Source organism: Arvicanthis niloticus, chromosome 15 (genome assembly GCF_011762505.2).
Source record: "Arvicanthis niloticus isolate mArvNil1 chromosome 15, mArvNil1.pat.X, whole genome shotgun sequence".
NCBI classification, from domain to species: Eukaryota; Metazoa; Chordata; class Mammalia; order Rodentia; family Muridae; genus Arvicanthis; species Arvicanthis niloticus.
This window is the reverse complement of record NC_047672.1, coordinates 39,063,160-39,079,477: the sequence shown is the minus strand read 5'-3', so window position 1 is coordinate 39,079,477 and position 16,318 is coordinate 39,063,160. Positions and strand designations below refer to the sequence as shown.

The window sequence follows — 16,318 nt, the reverse complement described above, 5'->3', positions numbered from 1 at the left end:
AAAGACAAACAGCCTCGGAAACCTGAGTCAGCATTTCAGGAGGAAAGCCAGGAGAATTGTGGTTGATGACAATGTTGTGAATAAAGCACAAAATCAAACAAAGACCCTGGAGACCTAGCAGCCAAGAGTCTGGCATAGTAAATACACACCTGATAAATGTCTGTTTTTTTTGTTTTTTGGTTTTTTTTTTTTTTTTTTTTGCATATAACTTCTAGTGAAAGTTTTGATGGCACCATATTCAATTTAAGAAGAAAACACAGTGGATTTCATTAATATTTCATTTAAATACACGAATTTACTTACTTTATGTATGTATGGTACACAGTATGTATGTCATGGTGTGTGTGTGTGTGTGTGTGTGTGTGTGTGTGTGTGTGTGTGTGTAAATAAGAGGATAGCTTGTTGGAGCCGATACCTTCTACCATGTGAGTCTTCTTAAGACTTGACTCAAGTCGTCAGGCTTGGCTGAAAGCCCCTCTACTCACTGAGCCATCTTGCCAGCCTCAATCAGTTAAAATTTTGAAAAGTAATTTTATAGTTTACTAATATTTAACTAATAGCCTAACTACAAGAGAAAGTTCCTAAAACCATACTCAAGTATTCTTTTCCTCTCAAGGCACTTGTTAAAAGACAATCAGATACATGTATATATGTATGTATGTACATAATATTACATAAACAGAGGTACCATTAGGAAACTGAGATGTTACAGTGTTTCTTACTTTGGGAACAAGAAAGGTGAATATATCTATTATATAGATACATAGAAACAACCAATATAACAAATCTGTTTATAATCATAATGAAAGATTCCAGAGGACAGAATAGAGACTAAGCTGTTTATCTCACAACAATCTATCATTCTAGTTAGTAATGTAAAAATGTCCCTATTCAATACTAGATTTCATGGGTCTTAAAGATAGGAATTACTTCTTATCCATATTTTTTTGTTTCCTATGGGTTTTATTCTGTCAAAGCTCTGTATGGATTTTAAGCAAAGCTCAGAGAAACAGTTCCTTGTGATCCAGCAGTTCTCAGGCTGGCTTTACAAGATTATGTAACATCTGCGACAGCATTCAGATATCTGCAGTCAGTGTCCTGCAATACCTTCTCTCTTAATGGGAGCAAGTGAGTGTGGCTGTATCACGATCAAAGTCAGCAAAGCCCGGGTTTTTGAGGTTCAGAAGCAGAATTGATAGATGCTTCTGTAAGTCTGTTGTGAGGGACACAGGCACCCATCAGAACAGGATGTTTTCTTTAAGTAAGTAAATTCTACATAAACAGGGTGCAGACTGAAAGTGGTTTTAAAATGTCTACATTATAGACAGAAACCAGAGTTGTTCTGTGGAATTTCATTGATGGAAAATGCTTTTGTCTACTGATTTTATAATTCTTCCATGATTCTGCTGAGGAGAACAAGTTCTGTTGTGTAATTTAAAATTCACTCATCTCTAGGGATCAGTGTTAAATATATTTTCCTTTTGGGTGGTCATCCTATCATTTGTAGAGTAGCTGTGTATGACGCTGCTGGCACACAGACTCAGTATAATGCAGAATATATACTATTTCTGCATTGTTCCATATATATATATATATATATATATATATATATATATATATACAGATATCTCTATAAACACTGCTTCGTGGATTTCAGACATACAGCTCATTTAAGCACCGGAGGTGGAATAACATGCAGGTGTCAGTCCTTCATATTTCAAAGCTTGCAGATTAACCTAATATACAATATGGTGACCTAACAGTTCTTCATTTGAAAGAAATCTGAAAAATAATCTCGGAAACAGCCGAAGTGTGAGAGTAACCCAGCGGGATTTCCACCTCTTCATTTCTTAATGAGTTTTTTGATAATGAGAGGTGACTTTGCCAGTCACTCTGGGCTCTATTATGGCTAATTTGACTCCTCTTCACTCTTCTTGTTAATTATTAACACTAGCCTTTTTATCCTCATGAGACCACATTCCAATTTTTTCCTTTTTCAATTTTTTTTTTATGAGCCCATCTTTATGGAGGTGAAAGTCTTGGGGAACAGGTTTTCACTTAGCATAGAGCCTGAACATTTATTATTCCTTTAGGCAGAGACGCTGTGACATTGATTACATAAGCACGGGTGTTCTTCGTGCTGGCTTTAATGTGCTAGCAATGTGAAAAGGCTGTTAATTAAGGAAGAAGCACCGTGGTATTTTTCACTTGGGAATCATTTCCCCATAGAATGGTCATTTGCCACTTACTAGCATATCCACAGATTAAAAGGTGACTAGCTGCAAGGGCCTGCCTTTCAGTCGTGCTGTAAGAAATGATCGGTGCCATTGTAGATGGCTTTCACTTCTCAGCAGCGGTCACTGGTCGCATCTATTCTCCATGGGACAACTGTAGAAAATGTTATGCAAGAGTAGACTCTATTTGTAGTTGCTTTATGGACATTCAGTTATCATCTGACTAACATGTTAATTGCTTCATTATGAAAACATTTCTCTTCAACTTTTAATTCATCTCTCTTTTTCAAAAGTGTTTCCTCAGATACCTCTTAATGTAACTACCCATCTAATTATCTCTAGTTGAGGGGAGCAGATGGGGACACAGGGGCAGCATAGAAGGCAAGCAGAGGCTCAGACTTTTTTTGTTTTTTTTGGCCAGGAATGGAGCCCAAGTTTGTTTACCTCACCAGCCTTGCTCTGGGAATCATGGGTGAGGCCAGGAGGGTGGGAGGTTGGGGACAGTTGCTAAAAGCGTGATGCAGCTGGCACTCTTCCCTTGAGGAAAACCACTTTTTTCCTCCAAGTGTTTTCCGAGCTTCAATGTGCTCTAATCATTGCTAACTGCCAGGGAAGACGCACATCTCAGACACCACGCCTTTTTCCTCCTTAAAAGGGAAATTGGATTTGAGGTCTTTGCCCTCCTTTCTCTACTAATTTCCTCCTGAAAATCTTGTCACCAATTTCCACTGGAAATCTTGTCACAGATGCTTCTTGACATATAAGCTAGGATAACCTCTTCCTTATTCTAACTAACCCTCTCTGTATTTGATAACCATTGCTGTCCTGTTCTGATAATTCAGCATCCTATAAACATTTTCTGAGTTAAACATCAAAAGCTCAGGGAATCACTGAAAGTATACTATTGTTGCATTAATATTCTCAGAATATGCTTTGTTACTGTGGAATGAAACTGAACTGGTTATGAAGTGATCTTGCCCCATCCCTACCTCCATCCCTAATTCCCTGTGGGCAAAGCCCCTGCTCAAGATCACTGCCTTCACCAGCCTTAGTTTCGTCAGCAGGAAAACCAAGAGTCTTTACTTAGGGTCCCCATCTATAGATCAAAAGATACACAGTTCATGAAGATTTTAATACAAGATGATGATAAATAACTTTTGGGGACATCTGAAGCAATGAGTGCAAGCTGTTTACTTATACAGTATGATTACTAATCAGTATCTCATTTTGAATGAAATTAGTCATTTTAAATTTTGGAAAAAAATGTGAGATTAATCATTATTAGTAATGCTTCATGATCATTTAAAATCCTCTGTAATTAGCAGTGTGCTCTCTACAGCACATACCTCCCCCCCCCCAATCATCTTTATAAGGAAGCACCATTATTCAGCAAATTATCTCCCATTCCAAGACTAACCACTCAGAGCTCTCTGTTGTAGTGTTCCTGGCTAGTTTAAGTTGTAGTTAATTGGAATTTGGACAATAACTCTAATTGGGTCAATATGGGAAAAATTGTAACGGCATGCCCGTTACATAAATCTCCCTTTCAAGGCGGACAAAGGGAAAGACAATGATTTCCCATAGATTCAAAATGGAGTAGTTTGAGCGCAGTTTAGGTTGACACTAAATATTTAAACAGATTTCACCAAATCGCTATTGAGGAAGTGTAATAAAACAAACACCTGATTATTTCCAACCGTCTTCATTATCATCAAAAGTGACAGGGATAGGTAGGAAGGAAGTATGCTTTATCAACTGCTGAGAAATTATTTAGTGGCCTTGCTTGTGAAACAAAACTTGTGAGTTTGGGATGAAAGTTACTCTTTCTCCTTCAATTCCCCAGGCTGTACCAATCTCCCAGTACCAAAAGGAAATTATGGCACAGGGGAAATTTTTATTTACATCACCACACGAAGGAGCTGTTTTTCTCAGAAATAATTGATGTTTTCTAAAAACCTGTTAATCACTGTAAAATCCAAGCCAAGATATAGTAGATACCCTCAGTTTTGACAGGGCCCCAAAGAGGCTTCTAGTAAATGTTTCTTTATTGATCTAGGACTGCACAATAAAATAAGCACAAAACAGTGATTATATGCACCAAATAGCAGTTAATACAAAGAAAACACTACAAAATAGGAGTAGAATACAAAACTGTCATGGAATAAATACTTGTGGGTCTACTTGAAAGAAAATCTTGTGTTCTCTTGGGTCTTAAGAGATGGTTCAGTAGTTAAAAGCATTTATTATTCTATGGAGCACCCATATTTGGTTCTCAGGACACACAACTGCCTATTCCTCTAATTCTAGATCTGATACCCTCTTCTTACCTCTGTTGGCTCATTCATGCATGTGGTATACATACACATAACATATGTGTACATATATATACACACATGTCCATATAAAGTACATACATGTATACATAGATATGTATATGTGTATACACACACACACACACACATATATATATACACACATACATACATACACACACACATGTACATATAAAATAAAGATTAAAAATTGTGGTTCTCCCAGGCCCCAAAAGACATACATGGTACGTACTTACTTATAAGTGGGAATTAGCCAAAAAGTTCAGAATATCCATGACATAACTCACAGACCATACAAAGCTTAACAAGAAGGAAGGCCCAAGTATGGATACTTCAATCCCACTTAGAAGGGGGAACAAAATAATCAAGAGAGGCAGAGGGAAGGAGGGACCTGGGTAGGAGAGGAAATGGGGAGGGACAAAATGGAGCAGGATCAGGAATGGGGGAGACAGGAGAGAAGCCCTGAGGGCCAGGAGAATGAATAGAAATATGCAACAGTGTGGGGTAAGGGATAGGGGAAACCTCTAGAAAGTCCTACATACTAGGGATATGAGAGGCTCCCAGGACTCAATGGGGATAAGCTTAGCCAACATGCCTAACAGTGGGGAGATGGAACCTGAAGAGACCACCTCCAGTAGACATGCCCCCTATTTGAAGGATGGGGACCACCCACCTATCTTAAAATTTTTGACCCTCAATCATTCCTGTTTAAAGAAAATGCAGGGACAAAAATGGAGCAGAGACTGCCACAACTTGGGATCCATTCCATGCACAGGCACCAAACTCTGACACTATTGCTGATGTCATGTTGTGCCTGCAGACAGAAGCCTGGCATGGCTGTCCTCTGAGAGACTCTACCAGCACCTGACTGAGACAGATGCAGATACTTACAGCCAACCATGGGAGTGAGCTTATGAACCCCTTTGAAAGAGTTAGGGGAAGAACTGAAGGAACTGAATGGGATTGCAACCCTATAGGAAGAACTATCAACTAACCAGACCCCTCAGAGCTCCTAAGGACTAAGCTACCAATCATAGAATATACATGGGCTGGTCCATGGTCCCCATTACACATATAGCAGAGGACTGCTTTGTCTGGTTTCAGTGGGAGAGGAGGTACTTGGTTCTGTGGGGGCTTGATGCCCCAGAGAAGGAGGATGCTTGAGGTGTGAAGTGGGAGCATGTAGGTAGTTTGGGGAGAACCCTCTTAAAGGCAAAAGGGACAGGGCATGGGGTTGGAGGCTCATGGAGGTGGGACCTGGAAAGGGGATAACATGTGAAATGTAAATAATAAAAACAATTAGTAAAAACTTGTGGATCTCAGTCTATTTCATCAATTTACACTTGAAAATAAATGAATATTTCTCAAAGATAAGTATTAAACAATATCAAAACCATGTACTTATGAGAACTCAAGAAAAATTTCAAGAAGTCTATAAAGTATTTTATTTCCAACATGAAAAAAATCCTAGTATTTTGTATAACTCATATGATTTTTCATCTTTACTGTTTGAATATGAATATTAACAAACTCCTCTTTTTGAATAATCTTCAACACAGGTAATATGGTTAGTTCTTCATGTGTAGATGCATGTTTATTAATGTGCACATATAGGTTGAGACAGGGTCAATCTTTAGTGTCATTCCTCAGGAATTGTCATATTGCTGTTTGCGACACTGTTACTTTCTGGCCTGGGTTTTATAGATTATGCTAGGCTGGCCAGCCAATGATCCTCTGTGATCCACTTGTTTTTTCCTCCCAAACACTGAGATTACAGAGCATAGCACCATGCCTGGTTTCCCATGCTAGCGTTGGGCTTGAACTCAGTTCTCCATCTTATGAAATCCTGATCATTCTTGGAAGCCATTTTAAAAAGATGCCTCTACCCGTTTACACATAATTCATGTGTTTATTATCTTATACATATCTTAAGATAAAGTTAAGAAAAAGACATGCATTTTGTCAGCAGAAATGGGAATAAAGACAGGCAACTAAGACAAGAAGGGCATCCAGGGCCTTCTTTCTGGTAGGAAGGAACAAAATTGGCTTTTCTGAAGGCTGACATGCAGAATGAATGATTCAATCTGGACAATTAAATATATTGGGCTCTCCTGAGGACAGGCACTGTGGTTGAATCTGAAGTAAAAAATCATCCCTCAGTTCTTTGGCTTCATAATATACAGTGTGTGGAAAGTATATGAACCTGGCTAGAATGGCTAAGACGACAGAAATACTGAGGACTGGAGTTACAGATGGAAAATCTACAGTATCCCTGATATCCACTTGGCATCTATTACATGTGCGCCTTCACTCTGCTTACCCTCACCAAGAATGATGTTATAAGTGTAATTACCATGACTCTCTAAGAGTAATTACCATCTTCCTTCTGTAAGCAAAGACCTTTTAGCTCAGAGAGGTTAAATTACTGTCAAAGGTCAAGTGGCAGAGACGGGTCTGTGTGTGGAACTCAAGCCCTTGCTAGTAAGTACTGTAACATGATGCCTTTCCTACTAGAACAGGTGTTCTCAGTCTGTCTCAGATCTGAAATCTGGGATAGACCTGCAGTGTCCAGCATCACACATTCATATCTACATCAATTTCCTTCCCAGTTTAAGCAGGTAGACGCAAAGAGATAATAACCAAAGAGATAGATATTGGGCTCTAGCAATGAACAAAACCAAAGAATAATTTTTAAAAAAAATTATACAATTACAGAGACACAGATTTTAATTTTAAAACTAAAAGAATGTAACAGTGCCATTTAAAAGTTCTGAAGATATAGAAGCGTTAACTGTATAGAAAGTATAGACAGAGTAAACACAGTCTTTGGCAAGAAGAGTATGGAGTCTGGGTGACTCAGGTGACATGATGGCCAGAGTTCCGAGGACCATACATGGAAAAATGGTGTGAGGTCTGCTCAGATAGGTGAAAGACCTATTGCATGAGAAAGATTTAAATGATCTGGGCTAATAGAAAAGTCAGGAAAGAAGAAAATTCCCTCAGGATCAAGGACAGCCATGACCAGTCTCCAGGAGGCAAATCCAGCATGGGGTATCACAGTGAGAACCATATACAGTGGGGAATTAGTGACCTCACCCCCACCCAGCATGCAAGAGCAGCTACTGGCAACCAAACTGAGTCTAAGGAAAATGAAAAAGCCTGTCTCAGGAAAGGCTCAGAATCTATATGCTACTGTTTTGAAAGGGAGCCTTGACACAGAACATCTCTTAGAGATGGGTGCAGTCTCAGGTATTCTGGCAGTGCCAGGCTTTGTAGGTTTTCCGATCCTTAAGGTATAATGAGAACGCTGTCTACGCTATGTACCAGCTGTTCTGCACTTCAGTGAATAATAGGAGGTATCATCTCCCATAGACTCGGGGATGCTCAGTAAGCTCTCGTTATCCATGCTGACTCTTATTAAGATCAAGCTCAGATTATATATCTACAGATGACATGTACCCATCGCTTGCCATTTCACGCAGGAAGGAGATGCAAGTACTCACTGTCATTTCTGAGGAAATTATTAAGCAGCTGGAAAAGGGGAAAGCTATCCCAGGAGTCTTGAGGTTGGGCCTCCAGCGCCGTATCCATATCTACCGTGAACAAAGCCCAAAACTTCTCTGCGTGCTCGGCCAATAAGTCTGGCCACCAGGCAAATGCCTGCAAGAAGTAAAGGAGAACTCGATGACTTGTTAGAAACATGTACAAATACTATGCTCCTGAAAACATGTACAGCATGCCTCAGTTTCACAAATAAGTATGATAAATTAAAATCTAATATTTTTGAGATAAGAAATTTTATAGGTATCACATATACAATAACAAACGCGTCATTGATGAATGAGACCTAAGATAGGCATTCATTTCTTTAGAAACCAGACATAAACCATAAGAAAAATTATACTATAAAAACAAAAGAAAAAATCTTACATATAAAAATTATTCACAACTAATGTGAATATTTCCTTTTTATGAATACAAAATACTAACATTTGGCATCATACTGTAGGATGAGTTCCTTCAACTTTTGTCTTTAATGACAGCATAGCATTTGACTATGAAAATACACTGTCTTCTAAAACCACTGCCCCTTTGAAAAAACTTTCCCCCAGTTTTTGAGATACCCAAGGACAGTGTGGTAAGACCTTTACAAATAAATCCTGGGCTAAAATACTGACTGTTTTATTATGGTTTGAAGATGAAGTGTCTCAACAAAAGGCATGTGATGGGGGCTTAGTACCAAGCTGGTGGTGCTAGTTTTGGGATGTTCTAGAAACTTTAGGAGGTAGGAAGCGGCTTGACTCTTTCTGTCTGGCTCCTAGTTTGAACTGTTCTGCCTTTAATGCCTTCCTCCCCATGACAGACAAAGCTACCTGGAACCATGCACTTCTCCTACAGTGTACCTGCCTGCTAACCAACACACAGCAAAATCCAAAAGTCTTACCATCTAGCTTGCAAAGCCCCATGACCTCTTTGTTCCAGGTCTGAGCCTTACTTCCCTAGAGAGGACATCTGAATTGCCAGTGTGAACTAGGCCCCTGGACAGTTCCCTGAGACTCAACAGCTTTACTTCATGAGACACAGTGCTGCTTAGGTGATTACACTTCTGGTTCTCAGACTGTGAACGGTGGTCAAGACAGCGTATGTCTGGTCTGTTCTTCACTTTGTACTTGGTCAGGTCTGCTATGACTGGTAATAAAAATTATTACTTAAAAAATTATGCTTCTTTAAGAGGAGAAAAGAATAATTTGCTTTTAGACAGTTCTCAAAAAATAATGGAGATGCTTCTGTTCTCAGTTTTGTTATACTTTGCCTATCTATAAAAGTAATCTTAAATAAGTTTTTATACACTTAGAGTATTTTAAAGTCATTTTTGTGTGTTGTCTTTTAAGTCTTGTCCTTATTTGTCTACTGAGTGCCAATTGGTATCAAAATCTTTTTCTTGTGTGTGTGGTGTACATGTATATGCATATGCATGTATAGGCCATAGACTTCTTTGATCACTCTCAGCCATATGTGTTGAGGCAGGGTCTCCCACTTGGAGCCAGAGCTCTCCTATGTGGCTAGCTAGTTCTCAAGGTTGCTCTTGGGGATCCCTGCCTCTGCTGCCAGATCACTGGGATTGCATGGGTCTGCCAAACTTCCCTGACATTTCTGTGGCTCTGGGAACCTGAACTCGGGTCCCCACATGTGTGTGGCAAGTTCTTTACCCACAGAGCCATTTCCCAGGCCCACTATCATAATCTTTTAGCTAATATAAAACACGAAAATTCCTGTGATGCATTTTTATTATTCTCCCTGTTAAAACTATTTATTTAAAAGATGTAAATCCTGCGAGAGCCTGAGAATTAATTACCCACTTACTTTCTGAACTGTATTGATTTAAATATGTATTAGGTTTTATCAGGTGAAGATAAATGACAAAGCTGAAAGACTGGGTTGCAAGATTCTGAAACATGATTTTAAAATCTTTCATAGTAAAAAAAAATGGCCTTGAAATCACAGGTGGCAGAAAAAGAATGTTAAGAAAAGTTGCCATGTGACCAATTAGCGTCAAGCAAAGAGACACAAAAGCTGAAGTAAACTAGAAAAAAATGCACATAAATAGACTTAAGAGTGATTAGACATTTTAATGTTTTCCTCAATATTGTGATACATGCACAGGTGAGGAACTTGTTCAGGAATGCTATACTGCATAACTTCATAAATCTAGCAGAGTGTCTCATGCAATAACTATCTTTGAGCATTTGCTGAAACATGTGTTACCATAGGCATATACGATATATAAAAATCTAATAGCATAATCACTTAATAATTCTAACAACTATTACATAATACATAATAGTAGTATTTATTTTATATCTCTTGTTCTTGTACTTTGAAGTTAAGAGTTGTGGCAATTTAAAGTAGAATCTGAGATTCCTCATTGAGCAGAGCAGAGTAGAAATACTAGTCAGAAATCAGTCCTGTGAAGAGAGAGATGCTCGCAAAATCTCACTTCCTGTTCACAGCCAATACCTTCACAGAAGGCTAAAATTAAGAACCTGGCTGCTGTATTAGCTCTGCATTGTTTCAGTACTATCAGACAAATTCTGAAAGCTCATTTTCAAGCTAAGTTAGAAGAGAGAGTCAGACTGGGAATGAAAAATGATAGAGTATAAACTTGTAAAGAAAACCTTTATGCTTTTCCTATTGACTATAAAAGCTCATTGTGTTTTAAAGAAGCATCGTTTATGCCTCACATTCTAATTTTGATGACTTTAGAAAGTGTTGAGCAACCAGTCTTTTAATTAATTAACTAATTAACTTTCTATGTGTGTTTGTGCCTGGGTGAGTGCATACTATGAGTGTGGTACATACTCATAGTGGTTTTATGGTGCCCAGAAAAAACAAAGTAGAACATCAGATCCCTATAGCCGGGCTTACAGGCTGCTGTGAGTTACCTAACATGGGTGGGTATGGGGAACTAAAATTTGGTTCTCTGGAGGAGCAAGAAATGCTTCAAACCATTGAGCCAACTCCCCAACCACTGGCTGAAGATCCAAGCAAAAGATGTCATTTCTTTTGAAGACAGGGTCAGCCCCCAACCCTGCCCTTCCTCTCCCTTGCCATCCTATTAGAGGTAGCTGTTCTGACTGGACTGGAGGGGAAGAAGAGGACTGTACTGTTTCTTCCCGGGGTTCCTCCTCATGAGGTGGCAGATGTTTAACAGAAGAGTCTCACTGGGCTGGAGGAAAACTCTCTAAGAAAAGCATCTGTTGGTAAGACACCTATGGGATGTCCTGAGAGCAATTCTGAATCTGTCTTGGTGCTAATGCTAAGTCATGATTTACTGTAAATGATGTGACAGAGGCAGGAGGCAATAGTTTATCAATATGCCTAAGAGAAACATATAAATCAATCTTGAATAATAACTTTAATATATATGACAGGCTTTGAAAGCTTTGTCAGTATTACTCAAAGTAGCTAAAAGTTCTTTTTCTTCTTTGAGACACACATCTCTGTGTATCTCTGCAGAGTGAGTAGTTGGCCTAGAACTCAGATCTGATTGCCTCTGCCTCCTGAGTGCTGGAATTAAAGGACTGTGCCACCACCACCTGGAATGGCACTAAAGAGGTTGAAAATGGAGGCAGATAACATGCATCTTGAACCCAGGAATAAGGCACTGAGCTTCTGAACTTAGGGCAAGACTACAGTAACCAGAAGCACATCACTTCTCCACCTGGATTTCTACTTCCTAGTCTGTAAACCATTAAGAACTTTATCTTCTCTAGCCTCTAGATTATTGTGAAAATAAATCAATATGGAATTTTTTTTCTGTACAAATATAAATGAATGCTATTATCTGCAATTACAAAAAAAAAAAAAAAACCACTGAAATTCACGTACAGATAGTGAGTTAATATGCTTTAAAAATAATGTCCAAGCTATTCATGGTGGCATATGCCTGTAAGTAGGGAGGCTGACGCAGGAGAATCTGAGTTTAAGGCCAGTATGGGTTACAGAGTGAGAACCTGCCTTAAAAACAAACAAGTTAAAGTGAGAAGCAAAATGTCCAATATGAATTTAAAAGGGTTTATGAGCTAAGGACTGTTCCAGAAGCTTTTTGAGTATTATCTTAGTTATTCTTCTGAATTGCTCATTTGAGCAGATGGTATAATTATTTTATTTGTAGAGCTAGTAAGTAGGAGAGACATGATATAGTTTTCTTAAGTAACTACACAGAGCATGTTAGCTGTCCATCATCCATCCTTCATCTACTTTGTATATCAGAATACTGCCACTGTACCTTGATTTCTTTTTATGATAACATTTATTATCATAAGACTTATTTACATATTTTCTAATTTATCTGAAGTCTAAGGGTTTTGATTGTTTTTTACCTTTGGAATGTATAATATAAAATTTAATACAAAAAAGGAGGATCACTCTATATGGAGCAAAACCAGAATATTTGGTTTTATAATGTTTTTATTTTCCTCATAATAACATTAGTCTACAATGCTAAAGTTTGTGAGTAACCATAAAATTTCTGGAGACAATTCAATAATTAGTATATTTCTTGGTGCTCAAATATATTCATATATAAACATACACAGAACAATATGGAAGGTCATATTCTAGTAGTAGCCAGTAGAGTGGACCATAACATGTTGCTGGCTCCTCATAATTCTTTTAATTCATTATTTAGATATTAATTTTAAAATAAATATTAAAATAATAAAAAGAGGTGAAGATACTTCAGAATGTATGTCATTTTAAAATGTTACCTTTGTTCTTATAAGTTCAAAAATTGAATATATACAAGTAAATCTAAACAAAGAGGTAAGAGACCTCTTTAGTGAAATCTGAGGATGGAAATAGAAGAGGACATAACTGGAAAGATACCCCATATTTAAATATTAGAAGAAACAATGTTAAAATGGCCACAATATCCAAAGCTAGTGTGGTCCAATGAATATGCTTGGCCCATGGGAAGTGGCATTATTAGAAGGTGTGTCCTTGTTGGAATGAATAGGTATGGCCTTAGAGGGAATGTGTCACTATGTAGGCAGCTTGTGGAGGGCTCTTATTCTTAAGCTCCACCTAGTATAGAAGAGACACACTCTTTTGGCTGCTGTCAGATCAAGATGTAGAATTCTCATCTCCTCCTGCACACTGCCATGCTTCCCGCCATGATGATACTGATAACCTTTCAACAGTAAGCCAGCCCCAGTTAAATGTTGTCCTTTATAAGAGTTGCCTTGGCCATGGTGTGTCTTCACAGCAGTGGAAACCCTAACTAAGACAGCTGGCTACATATTTAACACCATGACTCTCAGAACTCCTATGACTTCCTTCATCAAACTATGAGAATGTTTCTAAAATTCATATGGAACCACAAAACAAACAAACAAAAAAACCCACAAAAAAAAAAACAAAAGAAAAAAAAAACCCTCCAAGTAGCCAAAGCAATTGCAAACAAAAAGGACAAAGCATGCAGCATTATACTGCTTGAGTTTAAAGTAGACTAAGTTATTGTAATTAAAGCATCATGGTCCTGGCCTGAAAAAGAAAAAACCAAAGGGGTAGGTGAGAAGGCTCAGCAGGTAAAGGAGCTTGCCGCCAACTCTGATGACCTGAGTTCCTGTAACACACATGGTGGAAGGAGAGAAGCAACTCCTGGCAGCTGTCCTCTGATCTCTTCTTGTGCACAGCAGCATGTGCACACACAGAATAAGAAATAAAAATAAATAATAATAAAAGGCAATAAATAGACACGCATCGATGGAATACAACAGATTATGTAGAAGAAAACTTGCATTCACAGCCCACTGATGTCCAGCAAAGCTACTTAAAATACATATTGGAGAAAAAAACTTAAAAAAATAAATGGTACTGAAAAAGTTATGAAAACCAACTCAAAGTGGATTCAACACATAGATACAAAGGCAGCCACTGCAAAACTGTAGAAACACTAGAAGAAAACAGGAGAGGCAGAGACAGATGTTAGAACAGGGAAAGGTTTCGGGGAAGACATGAAAACCATAGGAAGCAAAAGCAAAACCAGACTAACGGAATTCTGTCACACCAAAGAGCCAATGCTCAGCAAATAACAGCTCCCAGAGTGGAGAGCTGTGAGAATAAAATATGTGAGTGCTGTGTAGCTCTGAATACCAGAATATAAAAAGAAAAAGAACCCTAAAATTTGTAGGGAACTACCACAAACAAACAACAAGCCATAAACAAACCCAAACAAAAACTGGAAACAATGGCCAAAGAAATATTGAGCAAAGCAAAAAGCATTACACTACCTGAAACATATCCTGTCAGAACTATAGCGATGAAAATGATGTAGGCGGCCAGGGATGTCTAGCTAGCATGCATAAAGCCCTGGGTTCTGTTGCCACTACCAAAATAAAAATTGACATCGAGATCCATGCTTGCAATTCCCAAAGTAGGGGGGTGGGGTGGAGACAGCGGGATAAGAAGTTCAAGGTTATCCCCAGCTACATAACAAATTAGAGACCTCATTTCAAAAGGTGGAACATTACACATTAATGCAAAAAAGTAGTTGTGTGGTGACATACACAAGCAAGCAACAAGCTGAAGGAAATAAAATAGGAGGATTATGGGTTGGAGGGCAGACAGTAATCTATTTTTTTTTAAATTGTCTTTCATCCTTTTTTTTTTACAGTCTAGTCATTATCACTCTTTTGTTCTGCCCTCCGACAGTCCTGAATGAGGTGACTCAGACCCCAAAGTACATGCATGGTATGTACTCACTAATAAGTGGATATTAGCAAAAAAAAAAAAAAAAAAAAAAAAAAAAAAAAAGAAGAAGAAGAAAAAGAAAGAAAGAAAGAAAGAAAGAAAGAAAAAAAAAGAAAAAAAGAAAAAAAACCCAACCAAGTACAGAGTATCTAGGATACAATGCACAGAACTCAAGAAAGGTAACAAGAAAAAGGGCCCAAGTAAGGATGCTTCAATCCCACAGGAGGGAGAAGAAAGCACAGGGCAGGGGGAGGGAGGAAAATGGGTAGGAGAGGGGAAAGAGAGGGGAGGGAAAGGAGAAAAGGAGTGAAGCCCCCAGGGGCCAGCAGAATGAGTGTAAAAACACAACCTCTGGAGGTGGGAGGTGGGAGGTGGGAGGTTGGAGGAACCCTGCAGAGACCTGGGAGGTGAGAGACTCTCAGGACTCAAAGGGGGAGACCTTAGATGAAATGCTCAACAGTGGGGAGAAGGAACTTGTAGAGTCTACGTATAGTAGAAAGACTATCAAGTGGAGGGATGGGGTTGCCATCCCACAGTTAAAAAATTCTGACCCGGAATTGTTCCTGTACTCTCCTCTTTCCGGACATGGTAGCATACACCTGGAAAAGAGTCATGAGCTGGCAGCCAATCTGGACTTGCTACATAGCAAGACTTTATTTCACCCCACACCCCCCCACCCCCCCCAAAAAAAAAAACTTGTAACAACCTGCACCGGCACCGGTACCACTACTACCAACCCAAACCAAAACCAACAGCAAAGGTAGGTAAAAAGCTCATTTGCTAAGTGTGTGCTTGCCACCCAAGCATGCAGACCTAAGTTTGGCTTGCTAACATTCACATAACAAGCCAAGGGCAATGCTCTGTGCCTGCAATTGGGGAGCAGAAGCAAGTAGCTCACTGAACTTTGTCAGGCATCCATCTTAACTGAAGAGGTGAGCTCCAGATTCAGTGGGAGACCTTGTTTCAAAGAACAAGGTGAGGGCTGACAGAGGAAGACAGATCCCTGATTTCAGCCTCTGGTCTGCACACGCGTGTGCACGTCTGCATGCACAGGTAGCAGACTAGAACTAGTGGTTTTCCCAGGAGGCATTGGGACTTCCTAGTTCTGTCAGAGGGAATGGCTTTTGGATGAAGAACTGTTAGATTCCTTTGGTTGAAATCTCAGATCCAGCACAGCCTGCTCCCTGAAATGTGGAGAAAACCTTAAAAGATTTTTGCTGAAAAAGAGCTAAAATCAGCTTTCCAGAGAGAAAAACCTGAGAGGTCAAGAGGCCTCCAGAGGAGGAGGGGCTGCCTTCCAATCAAGTTCATGACAAGGAGGTGGATGGCTGGGCACCTGCAGGAACGGTGCAAGAGGGAAACAGCCACTTAGTCCTGTTGAGTGCACTGGGACTGCCAGGGAGGCAGAGTGAAAGGAAGAGTGAGAGCCCGAGCGATCTGGAGGTCACCTCAAGGCAAATGCATTAACCTCCTCAGAGAAGCTGAAGAGCAGAGGGA

At 39.2% G+C, this 16,318-nt stretch overlaps 1 protein-coding gene across 9 annotated transcripts in view; it reads right to left on the bottom strand.

Moving 5' to 3' along the window:
* The window catches only part of Cadps2 (calcium dependent secretion activator 2), a 499,527-nt gene that overhangs the window by 70,337 nt on the left and 412,872 nt on the right, over window positions 1-16,318 (bottom strand). For all 9 annotated transcript variants that reach the window (XM_076913647.1, XM_076913648.1, XM_076913651.1 and 6 more), the window contains one exon: window positions 8,071-8,227. In XM_076913647.1, the coding sequence (XP_076769762.1) occupies window positions 8,071-8,227 (157 nt within the window). The remainder of the gene's footprint in view (window positions 1-8,070; window positions 8,228-16,318) is intronic.